This window comes from Glycine soja, chromosome 11, assembly GCF_004193775.1.
Source record: "Glycine soja cultivar W05 chromosome 11, ASM419377v2, whole genome shotgun sequence".
Taxonomy (NCBI): Eukaryota; Viridiplantae; Streptophyta; class Magnoliopsida; order Fabales; family Fabaceae; genus Glycine; species Glycine soja.
Genome location: NC_041012.1, coordinates 16,382,934 through 16,407,524, shown reverse-complemented (window position 1 = coordinate 16,407,524; position 24,591 = coordinate 16,382,934). Strand labels below are relative to the sequence as shown.

At 30.4% G+C, this 24,591-nt stretch overlaps 2 protein-coding genes and 1 non-coding gene across 4 annotated transcripts; 1 reads left to right on the top strand and 2 right to left on the bottom strand.

Annotated features, from left to right (window-relative positions):
- Window positions 1-6,660: 6,660 nt before the first annotated feature.
- On the top strand, window positions 6,661-6,741 carry TRNAL-AAG. The gene has a single exon. It is a non-coding gene; the product is annotated as a tRNA-Leu (tRNA).
- A 1,327-nt stretch (window positions 6,742-8,068) lies between these two features.
- On the bottom strand, window positions 8,069-11,833 carry LOC114373546 (pentatricopeptide repeat-containing protein At1g74900, mitochondrial-like). Of its 2 annotated transcripts, none has more exons than XM_028331028.1 (4): window positions 10,054-11,833; window positions 9,769-9,930; window positions 8,646-8,860; window positions 8,069-8,540 (listed from the first exon to the last, which is right to left on the bottom strand). In XM_028331028.1, the coding sequence occupies exon 1, from the start codon at window positions 11,551-11,553 to the stop codon at window positions 10,075-10,077; it is 1,479 nt and encodes a 492-aa protein (XP_028186829.1). In that variant the 5' UTR covers window positions 11,554-11,833; the 3' UTR covers window positions 8,069-8,540; window positions 8,646-8,860; window positions 9,769-9,930; window positions 10,054-10,074. The 2 variants fall into 2 exon arrangements, with proteins under 2 accessions (XP_028186829.1, XP_028186828.1); XM_028331027.1 differs by having other exon boundaries at window positions 8,108-8,540; window positions 8,646-8,893.
- Window positions 11,834-19,124: 7,291 nt separating this feature from the next.
- LOC114373827 (arogenate dehydratase/prephenate dehydratase 6, chloroplastic-like) lies at window positions 19,125-21,088 on the bottom strand. Its single transcript, XM_028331370.1, has one exon. It carries the CDS (start codon window positions 20,716-20,718, stop codon window positions 19,432-19,434), a length of 1,287 nt encoding a protein of 428 aa, XP_028187171.1. The 5' UTR covers window positions 20,719-21,088; the 3' UTR covers window positions 19,125-19,431.
- Window positions 21,089-24,591: the final 3,503 nt, after the last annotated feature.

Here is a 24,591-nt window from a genome sequence, read left to right as displayed (position 1 = left end):
GATTAACTAACTGTTTTATTTCTTCCCTTAAATTTTATTTGTAGTTGTGAAGTTTATAGATTAAGGGAACTTTTCTTTTTTGCAGTAAGAAAAAAAGGGAACTTTTTTGGATTCATTTATAGATTGAGAGAACTTTTGAAAAAGGTTTAATTTATTTCGTAAAAAAAAGTTTAATTTACACAATTCATTTAAACTTATAGAAACAATTTATGATTTTTATAAGCTTTTTTGATATATTTTTGCAAGCCTCTTTAGAAAAAGAAATTGTAAGCTTTAAGGTGAAACTCAATAAAAATATGTGACAAGAGAATATTATCACTTAAATTGTTTTTGAAGAAGATTATTATCACTTAATTAAGTTTTTTATTTAAAAATTTAATATAAATGTTTACTATTAGAAAAAATAAATTTAGTAACAAATATAGAAACAATTTTAGTGACGTACGGATCATAAGTTCATATGATGAAATTAAATTATGTTAGTTAACAATGGAATTTTATTTTGATGAATATTTAACAATGGAATTAGTAATAGACTTGATCCTCCATTAAAAATTCTACCAAAAAACAAATAGAATGTTTTTAACGAAAGATGTATGGAGAGAAAATCCCCTTCTCTGAAGTTCTATTATAAAATTCTTGGTGACAAAATAAATAAAATACTTTTAATGAAGGAACTTCTCCCCCTCAATCTTCCTGACAAAAAATTAATGAAAATAAATAGACTGTCTATAGTGAAAGATTTAGCATATTGCCAGTGGATCCTTACATTCAAAGTTAATAGACTCAATTCGTGCCAATCTTTGAAGGGAGACAATCGAATTAAAGACTTAAAATCATAAGTTGATCCACAAACTACCATTGAGGTACAATTATTATATCTCACATTACATTATTTTATAACATTTTCATTTCTTCCTCTCTCAAAGATGTTTATTAGTATGAAATATTCGTGCATTATTTTTCCTCTTTTTGTAAGCAGTGGCGAATCCACACTGACAATGACGCCAATTGTCTTCCTAATGTAATTTCTTTTTTTTGGAAAAAATGTAAATTATATTAAATCTAAAATAATACAATAGTAAATAGGGCATACCCGCAGTTAAAGAAAATCAAAAGTCTCCCTAAAAGATATATATCAAGATGCTAAAACAAATGTAATAGGTGCGCTTGTCTATCTTAAATAATTGTCTTTTTTTTTTCTTCATAAAAGATAAGTGTTGACGTCATCAGATAATTATTTTAAAAAAATGTAAAAAGTCATCAGAGAGAAAAGAAAGAACAAATTAGTGCTAATTTAATCCAAAAAAATTAATACTAATTTTACTCATTTCATCTTTTTAATTTAATCATTCATAATTTTTTTAAAAAGCTTATGATATTTATCATAGACAATTTTTTTATCCAACTAAAAAAATCTGGATCCGCCATTTGATTGTAAGGATCATAAATCGAAGAAAGAAACTCATTTGTTCGTAAATATTTCAGTTGCGATTAGGCACTCACCGTTTGAAGCCCAATGCTCCAATAACCATTAATAAATTATTGTGATATATTAATTGACATTAGTTAAATAGGTCGAGTGTTAAATAAGTCACACGCGCAATTGCTGAATGTATCAGCAATTTTAGTGGGTGTGCGTAACAACCCTTGACAAGCCTATCTTTTGGACATCGTCACAATTTTCTAAGCCCAAATGTTTTTTCCTTATGTGAAAGCTTCAATTGGCAGAAAACGAATTGCCTTCGCCATCAAAGGTGAAAGGAAATAAGGGGGTTTGTTTCAGGACATACCCAACAAGAAGAGAGGCATTTTTTAAAAAATATTTGTATTTTAAATGAGAGAATTATAAATTGGAAGTTTGTTAATATACGTGATTTTTTTTTTATAAAAATATGACATTTTATGTTTTATAAAAACTAAAGATAAATATTTTTTTATTGATGATCCTAAAGCTTGAGCTTTAATTGTTTAACTTTGGGGTGACCTGGTTTGTTTGCTAGCTTAAACTCTCTCTCTATATATATATATATATATAGAGAGAGAGAGAGAGGGAGCCATGACCCCCCAAATTTTTTTACTAACTTGTATAGGTAAAGGTAATTTGTCCCTCGTGAATGATGTATTTTAACATATGATTTTAAAAAACCATGAACGAGACTTCTCTTAAGGATGGGTGTTGTCATGCTCTCCTACGAAGCTATTAGCCACGGGTTGGAGAGACAACAACTTAAACCAGAAAGGCAAAAGCAGTAAAAATAGTTTTTATATAATTTACAAAGACAAATTCTCATTCTTAATCAATTATGGAAAGTAAAATAAATAATGGGGAGAATCTTTGAGGTTATTATGTCACCTATTTTAAAGGGTTTTAAATAGAAAATGATTAGATTTAATTTTAATAGATTTTTCTTTTGGTTTTATTTATCATACATGTGCAGAAGTCACGTACCTTCTCATATTATTATCTTAAGATTTAATTACTCATTTAATCATTATAATAACACAAATTTTACCTTAATTTCTATACGTAAAAATTATGTATTTTAAAGTTTTAATTGTTACACATTATTTTATACCATTCTTAATCATCTCTTATTTTAACTAGTTGAAATACCTTTTATTTGTCGAATTAGCTGAATTAGTTTAATATGTGTGGATATATTTTATTATTTTTTTTTATCTGTAAATATTAGTTATCAATTTGTTAGTTTTTTTTTTTTAGCGAAGATATTGAATCCGCAGCCTTTCTCTCTCCCTTCATCCTACCACTCAATTAGGCTTTTATAACTCATAAATCACTTTCTTATTATTTTGTGTTTTTTAAAATTTTAATATATGATTTTTTTTACTATTTTGGCCCCCAAAACTTATGGACAAGTTGTCATTAGATTAACTTATACCAAAAATAATTCGTTTAAATTTATACCTATAATTAAAATCTAATGATTATAAAGTAAAAGTGATGTAAAACTAATTTTATAAAATTATTATTATTTTTTCTTGTATAAAACAACTTAATATGATTATTATTTTAAGAAAGAGGAAGTAATATATAATTGCCTTTGAATCAAAGTTTGACTGCGTTATCATCAAAGATTGACAGACCTGTTATGAGCTAATCCATTTCATTATTTTATTTGAGCTTTAATACATCATGTTAATCAATTGACTGTGACTTGTGAGCAAGTTCATTTTTTGTCGGAACCTGGTTTATTTTTTCATTCGATAGTGTTTGATGCATGCATAGAAAACAGAAGAGATTCCATTTCTCATAAAGTGCAATGTTTTGTAAAAAATGGCGAAGCAGATTGTTGCTCCACTTTTGAATTTAGAGTTAACTGGTCCCATATGTCTTTTCCATGTTATTAATGAATAGTTAGATTAAAACCTAAACCATGCTTCTTTTAAAGATTGGTAGAAAGTGGCGAAGCTGATTCTTATTCCACCACATTTGAATTCAATTAGAGTTAGCTGGTAACATTTGTCGTTTCCATGTAATTAATGGAGAGTTAGTTTCAAGCCTAAGTCATGCCCCTAAATTTTTAAAGATTTCTTGAATCTTAGCCAAGATTTGTTTGACGGATAACTATTTTTTATTTTATTCTCGAGAATATTAATTTTAAGAATAAAATATGATCGGATATTTAATAAAAAAAATATGTTTTGTTAACTATTAAATTAATTACAAATATTTTTTATATTCTCAGAAATAATTAAAACGCATGTTTGGTTAAAATATTTTTTCTTGAAAATATATATTATAATTACTACAATATTCTTATTATGTTAAAAAAGTTATTTTTTATAAAACAAACAACTTTATTATGAGATTAACAAATGCCAATCAAACTATACTCAAAATGTTATATATCTCATGTTCATTCATTACCAACAAATTATTATGGGTAAAATTAATGAAATTGACGATAAATAAAAATTAACACATACATGAACAAAAATTAGAGAATATAAACTATGGAATTATTAAGAGAGAAGTGTGATACTAGGTATAAAGAGAATATATGTGTATTTTTACTTACAAAGGAAATTTTTGTCTCATAGGGATAAATATTTCCCGTCCCTTTCTCGAGATTATATATTGGTTGAATGTAGGATTATTGCTTACCCAACTAAAAAATATACTCAAGATTAATTATTTTATTACTAAGTAACAAATGTGCTAAAATATTTTTTTCGTTCCTATAAATACCGAAAAGTTAGAAATTTGTCCCTGTAAAATTTTTGGTATATTTTTTGTCTTCATAAAATTGAAATGTGTTGATTTTTGGCCCGGAGCCAGACTTTGATGAATTCGAACCTATGTGACATTTTTGAAAACTTAAATTATAGGTTAAAATATGTTTTTCATCTTTATAAATTTCAAAATGTTCAGAATTTGTTTATACAAAATTTTGAGTCTTTTTTCATCCTCGAAAAATTGAAATCGGTTATTTTTTGGTTCGGACTTAGGTTCAGGTTTCTGAACTTACGTGTTACTCTTTCAATTGTTACATCAATGACCATGAGAGTTGGTGATTTTTGGGGTTAAAAAACGTCACAAAATGTAAAAAAAAAAAAAAACCCCACAAATTTATAAACTGCCCTTTCCTAACTTCTTCAAATTTAAATAAACAATTTTTTTCTTTTTTCTTTTTTAAATGTTCTGTTCAACTGCAATGGTCAACACCATCTTATTCACCCTATCATCTTCTCCTTCTTCTTTGAATTTCCCTTCCTTCCAAAAATCTAACACTTTCACTCCCAAACTTAACGTTACGAATACCAATTCCGAATTCAAAGACTATTGGAATCAAATGTTGTCGACAAACTCAACAATCTGACTTTTGAATTCACCTAGCCTGGTGGACAGAGAAGATGAAGAAAGTTAGGGAAGAGGAATTTACAAATTTGTGGATTTTTTTTTTTTTTACATTTTGTGGCAATTTTTAACCCTTCTGAAACCACCAACTCCATAGTCATCAATAGAACCGATAAAAGAGTGACACATAGGTTTGAATTTACCCGAACCTACGTCCAGACCAAAAAATAATAGATTTCAATTTTTCAAGGATGAAAAAAAGACTCCAAAATTTGCAATGACAGATTTTGAATATTTTTTATATTTATAGGGATGAAAAACATATTTTAGTCTATAATTTAACTTTTAAAAAATGTCACGTAAGCTCAAATTCCTCCAAGCCTGACTCTGGGCTAAAAAACAATACATTTCAATTTCACAAAGACGAAAAAACATTCTAAAAATTTTGTAGGGACAAATTTCAAACTTTTCAATATTTACAAGAATGAAAAACATATTTTAACCTAAAATATTATATGACAACTATGGTTGGATAATGAGAGCATTTCTAATGTTGGAACTTGAGCTAGGTTTTTTAGCTCAAGATCTATTCTTCATGATATCTACCACTAGACATAGGTTTGGGATGTTTGGTGTGTAGGATGAGTTCTTGTGGAAGAATTTTAAAGATCTCAAAAAGTAGGATCTATTGTGAATAACTCTAAAGAAAAATTTTAAAAGTGAGATTCATTGTGAGACCTACAAAAAGTAGTTTAAGATCTCAAAATGAGATTCACAACTAGAATAAAGAATGAAATGAGATTCATCACTAGAGTAAAAAATGAAAGAGATCTTGAATCCTATATAACGTTGTGGGATCCACAAAAAAGTTATTCAAGATCTCAAAATGAGATCTAACATTAAAGATGATATAAGATTATGAGTAGTTATAATTTTTTAAGTGATTTTGTTGTGAATTGAATAGGAAAATTATAAATGTCACCTCATTTTGGAGTAGATTTGAGTAGTAAAAAAGAAAAAAAAAAGAAAATAGAGTAAGAAAGTAATAGATATAATAAGTAATGAGATAAGAAAAAAAGAGTGAGCTAAAAAAATAGAAGAAAGTAAATAAATGTATATTTATAAGAACCCGATTAATAACTACTGAAGTCTTCAAAACATGTGCTAGAGACATCTCATACCCCAAAACTATTAATATATGTGATTGCAACCATTATATGATAACATCTTATTTATAAGTTTGCGATATCATATGCCGGTGAATTTTCCCGAATCCGGGTCATATATCAGGAATTTTAGTATTACCAAAAATAATATATATATATATATATATATATATATATATATATATATATATATATATATATATATATATATATCTTGTAGAAAATAAAGATGGATGAATGCATCACTAATCACTATCGTTATCAAGCATCTTTGAGAAGAAAAACAAAGCGTTAGATAATGGATTAGTCAAGTTGGCCCCTGCCAATTTCCTAAATTTCATGTCACAGCAAGACATACCAAAGTTTGTTTATTTGCCCAAAGCTTGGATTCACGACAGATCTTTCAAATAAGTTTCATTTTATTTCATAATTGGAAAGAGAGAATAATTTTTTGTGTAAATTAAAAACGATTGGCCCGTTTTATGTCATTTGCTTTCATTCTCACATCTAACTAAGATGCCATTTGGATAAACAAAATATCATAAAGTATTGAAATGTTAAATCTTTTTTACATTCTATAAATTACATACCTCGTCTGGTGTTGAAACCTGATCTAACGTGCAAGGGTAAGTGATGTGATAAAAATGAACTTACTCCAAAACATGCCATGTAGTTGAGATGGCCGAGTTGGTCTAAGGCGCCAGATTAAGGTTCTGGTCCGAAAGGGCGTGGGTTCAAATCCCACTCTCAACAACAACAGTTTTTTTCTTCGTTGAGCTAATTGGGTTGACCCAAGAACACAAGTTTATTTCATTGTGGACCAAGTATTGCTCAACCTAACACACCGATTTCATGTCTGTTGGGTCCAATCCAAGTCATTAAACTGAAAATCTGTTTAGAAATAGCCTAGCGGCAAAACCCATCCTACCTAAATCCATCTTCTGAAACATAGTGATTTTTGTAGGGTTTAACATAAAAATTTAGGTCAAACGTAATTTAACATAATGATTTAAGTGAAACATAACAATACAGTAAGCTTTATTATTATCTTTTAAAAGTTATTACATTTTTTCCCTTTCATTTAATATATCTTTTTTCCTATGAGGTTGTACATATCTCATATGAACAATAATGCCGAATAGAATCAATAATAATAAAAAATTATATTCAATAACATATTTTAGTTAATTTTTAGTTTTTTTTATTAGTTTAAAAGCTTTTTTTTTTCATTTTTATCCTTATTATCAAATTTCCCGATTATCTTTTTTAAATAAATTATGATTTCATTATTTTTATATCATTTTATATTTTTTAACTACTTCAATAACTAATTTTACTGAACACTTATAGTTTAATAAGTTAAATTTTCAATTTCTAGTTTTAAGCTTTCAAATAACCTTTCAACTAATTTTTCCCAACATAATCTTATTATCCCAAATATTTTAGATCTCTTTCTACTTGAACAGAACTATTTGTTTATACTATGATCATAATACTTTTTGAGAGTTATTACTAAAACGTTACCTAATTGGCATGTTCAACATTCTCCTCCTCTTTATGGTCCAAATACTTTAAATCAATTGTTTTCATCCAGTACAAAAGCAATGCATTTAAGATTTATTACGTTATTGACAAAAAAAAATTGTTTTATAATGTTTTATTCATAAAATAGTTTTCTTACATTATCGAACAAAAACAGTTTTACTATGTTTTATTTATTAAGAACTTTTAGATTAAATTACAATTTTGATCTTCCTTTTGATGCTAATTCGGTCCCCCTATTTTAAAAACCAACAATTTCAATCTAATTATGAATTTTTCATTTTTTCCCGTCAAATTAAATACTAAATCTAGCAGTCATTAATCTCTCTTTATTTGGACAAAACTGTTTGTTTCCACTATATTTTTCTTTTTGAATTTTAGAAATTGAGTTTGTTATGCACGACATTTTATCATTAAATGATAATAATGCAGTTCAGGGTAAGGAAAGCTTTTCCAGCTTTCTTTTTTTTTTTTTTTTTTTAGCTTTTCTTCTCTTTTTTAGGAGAAGCTTGGTCAAAACACTTTTTGATAAAAGCTCTTAAAAAAAACAAGGAACTTATTTATAGTAAAGAAAATGTAGAAAAAGAAGCTCCATTGACTAACTTATTTTAAACTTTTGTGGGCTTATACTGCAGAACAACATTCTCAGTGGCCGATAGACCCAATACTTAGTTGAATCCAAGAATATAGGCCAATGGAGCTAGTCGGTATCAAAAATGATATCTTAAATTACACGTATCAATTTTGCCGGTTTTAAAAGAATTCAGACATTTACAGGCAAAAAGCTGTCCACAACTCAAGTTTTTTGTCCAATCTTATCAAAATGGGAGACCAAGCAGCAAACTCTTAACAGCAGCAGGAAAGGTAATAGATGCACAAAGCTAGAAACCTGCTGCCAGAAACAAGAATTTGTGCAAAATGACAGTTTTTGAAGGGAAAGAAAAATACCGTATCTATTCGGAGGCAAGGAAGATGATTCATGGATTATTGTGTTTCGTGCTCCATCATCCCTGCAATTACATAATACTTGATTGATCAAGCAGACTCAATTCAAGTTAAAATTAAGCACTGCCAGAGGAATGTGAAAGTAATATCTATTGCATTAAAGAACCCACCTGTATCCTTATATAAGGGGGTGAAAACTAAGCAGGAGGATGTCATTGGCTCGTCTGCAGAACTCTTATGATCTATGAAAAGCAATGACTGAATTCCAAGTATGCTTGAAGGAAGTAAGGAACGGTAACATGCGTCATCTGTTGAATCTTATAGACCCTTGAATTGTACAAGCAGGGAGAATCCAATCATGTAGTATTGCCCCAATGTGGCAAAGCTGTAGCAGGCAAATAGGTTTCAGTGTTCTGGCCTGAAACATGATCAAATTGTTGAGACTAGCTTAGCATTCACAGTTGGCTAAACGTAGTTAAACTTGGGTAACTAGTAAGATATTGATTTTATATGAATAATGGCTAATGTTGGCCTTCATTATCATGTTTTATATTGAAAAGCATGTAAAATTCAGTTGAAGCAATACGTATATAATCTGCTAAAGAAGCAGCTTAGCCAGATAGCCCTCTAAATGTACCATCCTGATAATTTATCTTTTTTGCATTTCATTTTGTTCTTCTAAGAACTATCATATGCTCTTTCAAAAACCTGTTTTCACGTGAAAAAGATTAAATTTAAGACAGCTAACTAAAGTGATTAACCAAAAACAACTTCTAAGTTTAAGCATAACTGAAAGTTAATATTTGTAACCAATGCATTCCACGATGCATGATGGCCATCATTAGCTTAGCATCTTTAGCTCTCTCCAAATTCCATCAAGATATGGCATCTCTGGCATATATTTCATGGGAGTGTTACAAGTTATTTATTAAGTATACCCTTAGAAAAACAGAATGTCTAAGTTCAAATTGGGACATTGTCTAGGCTTTCACATATTGGTTTTCTTAAAATGAATCTAAGCAATATTCTACGTGAAAAAATAGCAGAGTCCATTGCCCTTTTATCATGTAAATACATCCAGGCATAACACGGGGAGAAAATGCTTATAGAGAAAATCTGTGTTCCAGCAACATATCACATTGAAACTTGAAATAAACCAAGCTTAGAATGAATGTTACTCAAAATAAACATGTAGTTTCAGCGCCAAAACACATCAAAATCAACACTTAAAATAATATTTTGTTCAACACACAAACAGAAAAAAGGAAATCAAAATGGAACGTTGAAATGAACCTGATTTTCAGCAATGGTGGGTTCATCACCAGAGAGTTCCCTAGAATGCAGAAACTTTGTCAAAATTACAGAATGGGGACATGCTCTCCAATGGAACAGAACAGACAATATACTTTCAATTGTTCAGAACCATGTAGATTGTCTTTCTTCAACTTCAAGTATCTAACATTGCCACATATGACACAAGTGAGCAGCCACCAATATGATCTCAAGAAAAAAAAAAAAAAAAAAAACAGATTGAAACCTCTTCTAATAGAAAATAAAAGCTAAAAAAGAACAACTCACCCAAGCCAACAATAAAACATGTCACAATTTCAAACGCCGAACAACACGGCCACACCTGCTCTGCATTCTGAGTATATCCTTTGCAAAATCCTGATTGCCAGTAATAACAAGTCCATTTAGCACCCTATTAAAAGTAAACTTGCGTGGCAAGAAGCCTCTCTCAACCATCTCCATCAACAACTTCCCAGCCACCACCAAATCCTCCGATTTCTTCCTCACAAACATCGCACTAATCAGAACATTATAAGTATCCAAATTCGGCAAACACAACCCATCCCCCATCTTCCCAAACACCTCCAAACCCTTCTCAATCTCCCCAGCATCACAAAAATACCGAATCACAACATTATAAGTCTGAACACTAGCCCTCAAACCATGCTCCCCCATCCTCTCCATAAACCCCAACGCCCTCTCCATGTCCCCAACATGACACAAACCTCGTATAACAACATTGAAAGTAACCACATTCGGCGAACACACCCCCTCCCTCACCATCTCCTCAAAAACCGCCACTGCGTTCTGCACACTATCCTTCTTACAAAAAACCTGAATCAAAGCATTGTAAGTAGCAACATTAGGAGCCACACCCTCCTTCACCATCTCATCAAAAACCCTTTTTGCTTTCTTAACCTCACCCGCCACTCCAAACCCGTGAATCACAGTGGTGTAAGACACAACATCAATCTCACACTTCCTCTTCTTCATCTCCAAGTAAAACTCCCAAGCCTCCTTAATCTGATTACTCCTAAAATACCCCTTCAGCATGGTGTTATACGTGACCATCGTAGGCTCAATCCCACGCTGTACCATCTCCTTCAAAACCCGCAGCGCCATCGGCGTGCGTTTTTTCAAGCAATAACCGTTCGCGAGAATGTTGTAACTAACGGTGTCGGGTCTGAACCTAGATTTGAGAGTTCTGAGGAGGTCGTGAGCGGTTTCGACGCGGTTCGATTTGCAGAGGATGTCAAGGAGGGTGTTGAAGGAGTGGAGATCTTGGTGGAGGCCGTGCTCGTGCATGGAGAGGAAGGTGCGGACGGCGCGGTGGGGCTTGCCGATGGAGGCGTAGCGCTCGGCGAGGATAGCGAGGGTTTTGGGAGACGGGCCGAGGCGGAGGGAGCGCATGCGGCCCACGAGGGCCCAGGCGGAGTTGAAGTCGCGCATGCGGGCCGCGATGTCGACGGCGTGGTCGAAGGAGGAGGGGGAGTGGGTGTAGGAAGGGAGGTGGCGGTCGAGGTGTTTGAAGAATAGGAGGGCCTTGGGCCCGTGGTTCCAGAGGCGCTTAAGGGTTTTGTTTACTAGCTCTGGGGTCCAGTGGATTCTGGGCTTGGTTAGGGCTTCGGAGAGGGTGCGTGGGTCTGATTCCAGGACTAGTTTGGCTATGGTTGCGTCTGAGGCCTCGGCAATGTGAACTGCGTCACGGGGAAGATGGAACTGAAAGTACTTCTTTGACCCAATCAGAAGCTGGACATGAGAAGCGGAAGCCTTCTGGAACAGGAACATTCTAGGGCTGTTTTCGGGATTTTCACTGGGAATCAAGGAACGCGCGGTTTTAGATGGTGGCTGGGTGTTTTAGATTCTCTCCTCCTCCCCATGCCATCATCTCTCAACCTGTTTTGCAATGGAGGAATTGTAATTTTGTCCTTGTGATTGTTTTATTTGTAGGTTGCTATCAATGTTGTGTAAATTTCTATATGGTCTTTCTTGTAAATTGCAACTCAAATTTCTCTGAATTTACTACCACAGCTTTTCATCCATTTAGAATCATTTGCAATATCAGGGAGGTGATGGTGGCCTGGCAAAGCAAAGAAGTTGACCATGGACCATTTTGCAATATCAGATCAAGATAAACCTTTTCAACATGTTGGCTTTTTTTCTTTCTCTTTTCAGTCCTTCAACTATAATTAGGGATTTGATTTTTTTAATCTCTCAAATAAAAATATCTTTTTTAATCTCTTCAATTCAAAAAATACTTTTTTAGTTTCTCTTTTCAAATAAAATTTTGTATTTTTAGTCACCCAAATTTTAGTTGGACAAAAAATATTAGTTTTTAAAACTGAGACTAAAAAAATATAAATTTTTATTTGCAATATTAACAAAATAGATGTTAATTTAAGAGATTAAAAATATAATTAAATCTTTTTTTTAGTAAATTGCAATAGTTAATCTTGAGGTTTTATGAATTTTTACAAACTGGAATTCTTTAATATTTATAGCAATCTCCCTTACAAGGGAGCACGACATTATATTCAAACAGTCAAGGGGGTTAATATAACTTATAAGGGAGTGTTGGTGTACATCTTTCAAATAATTAAGCAGGTTAGTATAAAAATAGAAAAAATGGGGAGAACTAATGTAATTTCACTAAACTTTTAGGAGTGGTTAGTGTAATTTGTTTTTTTTTTATATATATATATACAATCCACATGTATCATTTATAAGGGCATCTATAATGCAAGAATTCACACTATCACATGAGTTTCTCTAGTTCCTATTAATAATATTTCATAAAATATTTTTTAACCACTATAATTAAGGTTTTTAGCTTTTTAGTGGCATCTTAGATATTCTTGTCAACTTCTATTTGTTGAACAAACTACACGTGTTTGTGTTTGCATTCATTTTGACGCAATGCAAAAGTACGTCCTCCGTTGATGTATAAATTTTGCATTAAAAAATCTGATTTTCTTCGTTAACATGATTTTAACACATTTTCAAACACAATATGCTACATAAATCTTTAATTTAAAATTTAATCATATTTAAAATTCTTTGCTCATCTCTAAAAAAATATTATATGAAAATCAAACTCAATTCCTCTCTGACAAGTTCAACTTATACCAACTAAGTTATATTTATGACATATTTTACACTTTTCTATAATGTCATCCATTAAATTCATTTCTTTCATAAATCAGTATTATTATCTTCAGGGTCGGTTTAAGGTCCAAGCAGTCCAAACAAGAGTTTTAGGCAAAAAAAAAAAAGGTCTCAAATTTTTTTTTAGCACTAATATACCTAAAAAATATTATTGTAAAATTATATTTGAAAATAAATTTTAATTAAAATATTATAATTAACTGTTAATTTTTTTATTGGTACCGTAAGTAACAATTAATGAGCAATAATTCTTCACCAATATCATAGTTTTGTTTAGAAAAAAAGAGATTTAATAGTTAATAGCTAAAGAAATCCAAAAAAAATTATTTTATTTCTATTATCTTCCTATTTAATTCTAATTTTGTCTTCTTTTCTCACTGTCTCTCATACTTCTGTATCGTCTTCTCTCCTGCTTCTTTAGTTTACTTGATTATTGTTTCACTTTGACACATTAGCCAATAGCTCTTCAATACCTATTTGTTTATTCTCATCTCTTGTGTGCATGTGTCTCTATTTGGAGGATAGAAGAAACAATTGACATTTCTCCCTTTTAAGTGTGTCAATATCAGGTAAAAGCCAAAAATAGAATTTATTGTACTCTTATTTACTCAAATTTTCTTTTGTTGATAATTATTACATACTTACATGTTCCTTTATCAACTTATAATTACCTTTTCTATTGAAAACTGTTAGTTTAATAATCTAAAATCTTATACACACAGTAATAGTCTTATTATTATATTGACAAATGATAAGTTATATATATATGATATATTATTAAGCTTCTACCCAAAATCCTGATGAATTGTGAGATTGATTCAAAATAAGTTTATTTTTTATTGTTTTATTAATGAATAATGATTAATCTCAAAATAATTTATGCAGATTTAACAAAAAGGTTAAAATTTGGAAATTAAGTTTAAGCAGTTACCAAAGAAGAGAAAGAGACTTAAGACTTCAAGAGATCAAGTTCATTTTCTAGACAACTAGAATCAAGTTTTATTGTTTTAGCTCATTCTTATTTTATATACTCATCTTTGTAGTGTTTTATATATTATAATTTTTAATTTCATACAAAAATATATATAATAAGTATGTCAACTAGAAAATATGAATTAGGCTATTCAAAACTACAGAAAAATAGAAGAGTCGAGGCTTTAATTGCATCGCAAAAAGGAGTTATGGATAAATTTATAAAAATAGATGAGAAAAATGAATTAGAAAATGCAGGTGGGTGCTCTTTGAACGAACAAGATAACAATTTAGATATAGGTGAAAACAACAATAGAGAAGTAGTTAGTGATGAGGATAATTATAATTCTGATTCTCAAACTCTCATGATAACGAGGATGAGATTGGGAGACTAGATGATTCTACTTTTGAAAATATATATGATCTAAGCCAATAGAAGAATATTGATAAGACTTTGAGAGATCTATTAGTAGAAAATGACCCTATTAAAGTTATTGATATGGATTTCCCAAAGGATAAATATTCTAGGCACTTTTCTTCATCAAATTACATTCAAAAATTGCTTTATGGAAAGAAACATGAAAGAAATTGGCTAATTTATTCTAGAGATTTGGATAGAGTCTTTTGTTTTTGTTGCAAATTATTTAATGTTGTTTCTTGCACAAGTAAACTAGTTAGCGAAGGTAGTAAAGATTGGAGAAATCTTAGTGCTAAGTTGAAGAGTAATGAAATAACCAATGAACATATTATTAACATGAATGCATGGATTGATTTGGAAATGAGATTGGTAAAAAATAAAACAATAGACAAACATGTTCAAAAACAAATAAATAGAGATAGAGAACATTGGAGAAATGTGTTGTTAAGAATTATTGTAGCGGTTAAAACCCTTTGTAAAAATAACTTAGCCTTCCGTGGAAAAAAGTGAAAAGATCTACCAAGAAGCTAATGGAAATTTTTTAAGTCTAATTGAAATGATAGTATAATTTGATCCAATCATGCAAGAACATATTCGTCAAATTAAAGACGATGAAATTCACAACCATTACCTTGAGCATAATATACAAAATGAGTTGATAAATCTGTTAGCAGATGAAATCAAAATAAAAATTATAAAAAAAATTAAGGATGCGAAATATTATGCAATCATACTTGAGTGTACTCCATATATAAGTCATCAAAGAGTGAATGTTTTTTGTATTAAGGTATGTGGATATTTCATCAACTCAAATATAAGTTAATGAGTATTTTTTAGAATTTTTAAAAGTAGATGATACAATTGGAAAATATCTTTTTGATGCTATTGTAGATGAATTAAAAATTGTTGGACTTGATATTAATGACCTTAGGGGACAAGGATATGATAATGGATCTAATATGAAAGAAAAACATTACGGTGTGCAGAAAAGATTCCTTGATATTAATCCTAGATCATTTTATACTTTTTATGGTTGTCATAGTTTAAATTTAGTACTTTGTGATATGGCTAACTCTTGTCCTAAAGCTACATCTTTCTTTGGTGTGTTACAATGTGTATACACTTTATTTTCTTCTTTTACAAAAAGGTGGAAAATTTTACAAAATCATATACATAGCTTAACTCTTAAATCATTGTCACAAACAAGTTGAGAAAGCCGTATTGAAAGTGTGAAAGCTGTAAGATTTCAAACTTTACAAATAAGAGATGCTTTATTTGAATTAAAGCTAGTGATGATCCTAAAATAAAAAGTGAAGCTAATTGTTTAGCAAATTATGAGCTTGAAAACATTAAATTTTTGTTAGGCATGACTATTTGGTATGACATTTTATTTGCAGTTAACTTAGTAAAAATTTACAATCAAAAGATATGTGCATTGATGAAGCTATTGAACAATTAAAAGGTCTTCTTTCATTTTTTTTAAAAAAAGTACAGGGAAAATGGATTTGAAAATGCATTGATTTCTACCAAGGAAATTGTTTTTGGAATGAATATAGAGCCTAAGTTTCATGAAAAACGTATTAGTCATAAAAAGAAACAATTTGATGAAAATGTTGAGGATGAAATTGTAAAATCTCTTCAAGAATCATTTAGAATTGATTGCTTTTTGTACATCGTAAGTAAAACAATTACCACACTTCAAAGTAGATTTGAACAATTTAAAATATATGAAAATATTTTTTATTTTTTATTTAGTGTTAAAAAATTAAAGTTACTAGATTGTACACTTTAGAAATGTCTAAACCTTGAAAAATCTTTGAAACATGATAATTTGTTGGATGTTGATGGATTAGATTTATTTTTAGAATTAAATATCTTAAGGAAATTATAAGATTGGAAAATGATAAACCAATTGACATTCTTAATTATATAAAATAAATAAATTCTTTTCCAAATATGTATATAGCTTATAAAATAATGTTAACGATATCAGTATCAGTTGCTTCAACAACTGAAAAGAGTTTTTCAAAGCTAAAAATAATAAAAATTTACTTAAGATCAACAATGTCTGAACAAAAATTGAACGAATTGACATTATTGTCTATTGAAAAAGAAATGTTAAATGAAATTAATTAGGATAATTTAATCGATAATTTTACATCACAAAAAGTTTGAAAAATCAATTTTAAATAAAATAATGATAATTTTAATAAATTATTTTATGAGTAAATAAAATGTTTCATTCTTAAATTTGCTTTAGGTCTCTAAGTCCTTGAGCCGTCCCTGATTAGCATTAGTATATGACTGGAATCATTTAACCAAAAAACTAAGTTGACGCTGATCAATAAACAACTCAAAAAAACCCTGAAATTTAAGTTAGTTGATGTCATAGAGCTAAAAACAAATTCATATTCAGCCTGACTCAAATCACTTAAATTAAAAAATTTATGCAAGTTGAACATATATAAGCAGTTCATTTGAATATTTCAACTCATTTTCAGCAATGTATTCCACTAATGGTTGAACACAATAATGCAAAAATCATCTCTCCCTTCAAAAACTATATGCTTCAGTACTACTATAATGAAAAGAGAAAAAAAAAAAACTAAATGGGAAAGGAACAAGTAAGGAGGGCGTGCAGTGGAGATTTACTTGATTCGTAAGCTAGCTAGAGATAATGGAAGCATCAGTGACTATCAACCACAAATCATATAATTAATTAACAATTAATGAACATAACAATAATAACAAAGCACATCCTCACCTGCCACTACAAGAACACCCCTTTCATCACCATGCTCTCTCTTCCTCACCAAACCCTCATTCTCAAAACCTTTCGCCCAAGAAATTAGTACTGTATATATATGACTATCTTCTCTCTTACATTAATTTCCTTCTTACTCATCTTCGATTATTGATTTATTATATTATTATATTTATAGCATTTGTTGATGGCTTCCTTAAAAAAAACTCTGGCCAAATCATCTACCATTCAATCTATACACAACTTATGACGGTTTGAACCATCGTAACATATGATCTAAAACTGTTGTATATAAATGTAGATTACGGAAGTTTAATTTATGGAGAACAAAACTTGACAGTTTTAAAAGAAGGACGATTATATATAGCTGCTGTAATGTGTTTGTAAAAGCTATCATTTTTAGTAGTGTCTAGATGTTAAAACTTTTGGATGCTGATTACTCTACATTTTTATTACTTGTCTGAAAGTTTTTTGTCTTCATAATTTTTTTTAAGCGGCCGGGTTAATTATTTATTATATAATACTTAAAGTAATTATTATAAAAGTTTATGATTTTCAATAACATAAAAATTAATAATTAGTTGACTGTATAGAAAATATTTACACTCTTAATTGATATATTTTAATTAAATAATTAATCAAAATGTTGAATATCAGTACAAATTGTAAAGAAAACAACATGTAATAACTTGGAGCCCTGATATCATAAACCCTTTATGACTATAAATTATTTTCTATGTATCATTAGTCTTAGTCTAGAGTTATTAATTTATTTTTCAAATTATCAAAATTTATACATTAAAAAATATTTAATTTATAAATTTTAATTTTATTTTATATAATTTTATATGTTTTTATTTTGAATAGTTTTTTTACATATTTTTATTTTTATTTTATCAATTTATAATTAAATTTCATAAATTAATATTTAAATTATTTACATAATTTTTTTTGTAAATTGATTTTAATATATGGATTATTTTTACTCTAATTATTTACATAAAATTATTCATAGACAAGACAATAAAATACTAATTTGTTTAATTAATTATATTAGCATTATTTTCTATGTATCATTGGTCAATAGTTATTAATTTTTTTTAAAATTATCAAAATTTATAAATTTATAAATATTTAATATATAAATATTTTTAATTTTATGTAAATAATTAGAGTAAAAATAATCTATATATTAAAATCAATTTACAAAAACAATTATATAAATAATTTACATATTAATTTAATTAAAAATATGTAAAGCATTCAAAATAAAAACATAAAAAATAAAATAAATAAAAAATTTATATATTTAAATATTTTTAAATTTTGATAATTTAAAAAAAAATTAATAATTCTTAACTAATGATACACAGAAAATAATTTTAACTTAGTTAACCAAATAAACCAAATGTGTTAGTAGTTTATTGTGTATATAAATAAAAGAGTGATGAATTCAATTTTTATTAAAATATTTTTTATTTTTCACTTTATTTAATATTTTTTCACATAAGCATAACACAGAAGCTCCACATTAGTATTAATATGACACATCAATTTCAACATTTGATTTTTGATGGTGAAGTTTATTAGCCTTTATACATTACAATTTATATTATTTAATTCTTCAAAACCGTTAACATTAATTTAATTAGTTCCTCGATCAGTTTCAGAAGTAGCATCAAAGTCGTTGTTTTGTCTATGGATATACTAATATGTGGACAGCAGATTGATGAACACATGTTGATATTAGCTTCCATCCTTTGAATTAATTAGATTTCCGTTGTGAAGTTTTGGTTTAAAGACATAAGAAATGATAATTTGTTTTCTACTCGGAATGAATTATTTTCCAGTACATAATATTAGTTATTCAAAAGAAAAAATATTTCAATAATCACAAAATATCATTTTTAATAACTATTGTCTAGTAAAAATATTTCTACTATTTCTAATATAAAATATTCAAAATAAAAAATATGATACTTTATAGTCTTCATAAAAATTAAAATAAAAAGTGAGTAAAGTAGTAAACTAGAAGAGTACTGAATATGAAAATACCTAGTGAGATGCCAAGCGGAATATTCTATCCCCTTTCGTTTTACACGTGCAAAAATTTCAAACATAAAATATTCGTCACCCTCAACATGGCGAACAGCAAAGTCCAAACACATAAGCACATTTTTGCAATACAAAATTTTTTGACCCAAATCTGCAATCAACGCATTAATTTTTTTTATTTAAAAAATATAAATCTTAACGAACTAAAAATAAGGTTTGATTTTGATATATTATTATTATGTAATTTTTGTTAGAAATGGAAGGGAATGTAGAAGAAGTTGTTGGCAATATGTTAATTTTGGCGCGGACAAGAGGGAGTCCAGGGTGACATATCGATAGGGTAACTCCCCAAGACTCGCAAGAAGGAAGTGAATTCTTGAACCTCAGCGAGTGCGTTCTGTGCCCTAACCTCAGCCATAGAAGCTTCGAAATCAATGTAAAACAGATACTCAAAGTGCTTCGCGGTTCCTTCACTCTCATCATCAACCACGCGAATCGGACGGCTACGGTGAGGCCTGGACTCGATCTTTGTTAAGCTTATGTTTCTGAACGCAAACGCGGAAAGCACTTTGAAGAGCACTGAGGTTCCTTTATCGTGCGCGAACACGATGCTCGTCTTGAACGGCCGATCCGTGCGCGGAATGATCGGTTCGCGCGCCAGCATCACGAACCGCGTCACGTTATTCGGATCATCCTGGATTCCGTCGGCCAGGATCTGGAGGCCGTAGAGCTCCGCCGCGCGCGCGCTCGCGATCGCCGCCGTGGAGCGGAGGTCGTTCTTGGCGACGAACTCGGCAGCGCCGGCAGTATCGTCGACGGCCTCACGCGCCACGGTGAGGCCGAGTTTTGTAAGTGAGTGCTCGCACTGCGCTAAGGCCTGCGGATGTGAGATCACGCGCTCGAGGGACTCCTTGCGGACGCCGGGGAGAGCGAGGAGGCAGTGGTGCACTGGGAGCTGGACCTCGCCGACGATGTGGAGGCGGTGGCGGAGGAGGAGGTCGTAATTGCGGTGGATCGAGCCGCCGAAGGAGTTTTCGACCGGTAAAACCGCCCGATCCGCGATCCAGAGCTCCACCGCTTGAAACGCCACCTCGAACTGGTCACACGGAATCGCCTCTCCGTTCGGATACGCTTTCCCCGCCGCGGCTTCGGAGTACGCGCCGGGAACGCCTTGGTACGCCACGCGCAGCTGCGAGCCGTGCATCGGCGCCGGCAACAGGTCGGAGATCGTGAGCGGCTTCGGCGGAATCGGCTTGATGTTTTCATCATCGGCTTTGACAGGTACGAGATTTAGATTCGTTACGGCGGCGTTGTGGCCGTTCACGGCGCCGACGTTGTTGTTGTTGTCGCCGCCGTGGGCGGGAGAATCTTCCCTCTGCGACACGACTTTACTGGCTAAGATGGCGCACGAGCTTTGCCAATCGGCTCGGCTCGCGCCGACTCCCTGCGAGAAACTCGCGGATTCAAAGCCGTAGCCGCATTTGACGGTGAATCGGGTCGGCGCGAACCGAATAGCCGAGTGTCGCGCTCGGGTTAGATAGTTGAGAGGGTTGGGGCACGGTTGATTGAGGGTCTGCATATTAAAGGACTTAAATGAAATTAATTAAGAAGATAAATTAGGGTTGGAAAGGGGATTTTAGTTGCCTATTGGTTCTAGTACTGCTTGAATTTGCTGATTGGGGCTCTGCTTTCTCTGTACTCTGAAACTTGGTGTTCCTTCTCTTTGAAGAGCTGAGAGAAGACAGGGAAGGGTTAAAGGGTTTATATATTGGTTGGTTGGTTAAGGATTTTGAGGAAATGGAACATGACAACGAGTCTTGTGCGTGACGGAGATTCAATCCCACACCTACCCCCATCACTCTCTCTCTCTCTCATTGCATACGGACATGAACATTAATTATTACTGTTATTTTTTATTGTATCTATTAATGGCAGTAGTATTTTATTGTGGAAGTCAGCAAAAAAAAAGTATTTTATTTTCGTGTTGAGTATTTTTTTTTCCTCTTGTCAGGTATCATATGTCTCAGGATCAGAAATTAATTCCACAATTACAGCATGCCACTTCTCTAAGAAAATTTTAAACACATTTTTTTATTAAATAAATTATTCTAACTCATATATATCCAGATTGAGATTTTACACTAATACCCAATGCTATGAGTTATTTTGGTGTAGAGGATTGTCATTGTAGAATTTCTGCCGGGGCCATGATTTATTTCCGTTTTCAAAAATCATTTTTAATTTCTTAAAAACAAAAAGAGCTAAAAATGTGTCGGGTTAACTGTTTTTTTTCAACTATAAGTTGGCATCTTCTAGTCACAATTGGAAACTAATAACTAATTTTTTAAATTTAATCAAATTCATTTAAAGATTTAATATTTTTCCATAAATGTTATTCAATATTCATGGACATGGCCATGAGAAGTGAATCCTTATCACATTCTTAAAAAGTTAAAAAGCATGACTAATTGACTATTTAATATTTTTCAACCATTCCATACTACTATGTTGGTAACTAGTTCATTTCTTTCTTGTTATGAAAACACATCTCAGAATGATAGAATGGAAGTAACATACAAGTTTTAACTTCTGGTTTTGCCCTCCAGAAAAAAAATGTAACGATAAATTTAATTAGAGAAATGTTTGTAACATATTTTTTATTTTTTTAACACGTTCTTTATTATTAGTTAAAAAAAATTATAATTTCTATTTGATTGCAATAAATTTTAGAATAAATTATATTGAGGTTTACTCGATATTCCTTTATCCTTGTACATCACTTTGAGTCTCTTAAGGGGGTTAGTATAATACTTTTTAGGCTTAAGAGGGGTTGTTGTAACCATTTACGCTTAAGAGACATGTCAGTATAATGAATGGTAGAATTTTTGTAAGGACATACTTTATGAAATCAATGTAATTTACTCTAAATTTTAATCTACAGCAGAGACTACTTTAGAAATTGTATTTGCCAATATAAATACTTGCCTTTTTTAATGTTATTGTGAAAATAAATAAAATACAATTTCATCTCCCCTTTGTAAGAAAAAGAAGATCATCGCAAAATTATGGATAAAAAACTCAATTGCTTTCAACAATTGATTTTTTTCTTTTTTCATTCTGAACAAGTTTTACATTCATTTTATTTTTAAAAACTTATCTTAAACAAATTTTTAGAATAATTTTAGAACATGTTTTAAAAATGAAAAGCAGAAAATCATTTTAAACAAATTCTAATTCTTGCTCTTAAGTCTTGTTCCTGTTAATTTTAAAGTTGCAAAATTATTTTTTTATACTTTTAAATTTTTTTATCATATTTAATTGGTTTTCATTTATTTCATTTTGGTTTAAAATTAATTCTGGTTGTCGTTATTGATCCTTTGATTTATTAAGATACACAACAAAACTCCAAAGTGCAAATCATAAATAACCTAATCTCAGTTGAGGATCTATAATGATCTGACTAAAGACAAAATAACTAAAAAAATGTGTTCGGTGAACTAATTTTTTCAGATATTTTAAAAACAAATCTTAAAACAATCAATTTTAACCACAAAACAGAAATATCTTGTACATGATTTTGAACTCCTTTTCTATTAGATGTTTCATGAATTTTGGAAATAATATTTTTGAGAATGTTATCAAAAGATGTTTGGTAAATACTTTTAATTTCCAAAAATATTATTTTATGTTGTGTTTGTAGGGGTGTTTAGAACCAAATCAAATCGAGAGTAAAACAAAAAATTGACAAAAAACCACAAACGGCAGGAAAAATTGAAGGACATTAATTTGGTTTGATTTTGGTTTTCCTCACACCATATGATTTGTTTTGGTTTTAGGTTTGAGATGTGGAAACCAAATCGCATTCATTAGCTTAATATATGACAATATAACTTTAAGCTTACGTGAATCAACACTTACACTTGATCTAACTCTCTCCTTTCTCATGAAACCCTGATGCGGAAACACTTACACTTGATCTATCTGTCGATAACATTTACCATTTTATTTTGTTAAATTAGTCTTTAGAACTTGAAATCAAATATTACATATTATTTTTATTTTTAAGTTTAATAATTATTATTTAAGTTAAAACTTTAAATTGATCACTTATACCGTTGAGTATTAAATTAATTATTATTTAAATTTTATCCAATTATAACTAATTTTAATTTTTTTTAATATTCACTAATAGAATTTTTAAACCATAAAAACTAAATCAAACCAAGCTACAAGTTTGATTTGATTTAAATTTCATAAATAATTTAAATCAAACTAAACCGACACTATATTTAATTTAGACTAATTTTAAGATAAAACAACATCACAAATACCATTAGATATCTGTGTAGAAGTAGAGTGCAAAGAAATGAAAAGAAAAAAATATCAATGGTTCTTAAGTTCTTACAAATAATAAATTTGATCTTTTCCAATAAATTGACAGTGATGACGTTAAGGTAAAAAATTTGGAGATCTCATTTGCAAACAGTGACGACTAATTACAGTAAAAAAAATATATATTTCCTTTCCTTCTTTCTCTTCTTCCCCTCTCTCCTGCATTTAAGAATCCGTGGCTTTCATGATGCATTGGACACCGCGCGTTCGGGTAGTGGCAGTAGCTAGTGGAGTTGAGTATTAGACTCTTGTTTTTGAAATAGAAAGGAAGACAGAGGTGTTAATGAATACAATGTATTTTGCTCAAGCCTCAAAGTAAAACTGGCATACTATCCAATAGGTGGTGGGTGACGGTTAGCTTACATTTCTTGAGAGTAGGTTGAAAAATACAACACCAGCTAACAGTTTTTTCGGGTTCTTATGCTGGAGGAAACATAAAATAATCTTATTATTTTGGGATTTAGTCTTAAAATGGTTGAGCTTATTTTGATTTATGGATGGTGCTAAGTTTGAAAGCTATAAAGGAAAACTGAATGCTGTCTTGGGATTAAAAAGAATGCAGATGTTCCTGATGCAGGTTGGGAGGTTTTCCTTTCATCGTGAAGGCCCTTGCAGAACTTGGGAAGGAGAGAGGGAAGAAGACAAAGAAGGAAAGAAAAGAAAAAAAGATCATTATTTACAAATGAAATTCCCAAAAATTTTATGCATTTGAGGATCAAATTGAAGTTTTTAAATATTTAAAGATCAAATTTAATAATTTAAAATTATTTGAGAATCAAAATTGATAATTAAACAATTTTATAAAGAAAAAAAGTTTTAAAATTCTTCAAAATTTTAATTAAATACACCCTAGATTCTTTGGGATTTTCCCCTTTTCTTCACATTTTTTAACAAGACTCAATCACAAAAAAAAAGTTATATTGCAATTAAAATAAATCAAAATTTAAAATATATTGCGTCAATGAATTTAGTTCGGCTTAAGAATTCAATCATAAAATCCAAAAATCAACTCAAAGAATAATGAGTTATTTTGATTGAGTTGAGTCGGATTCTCCTAAAT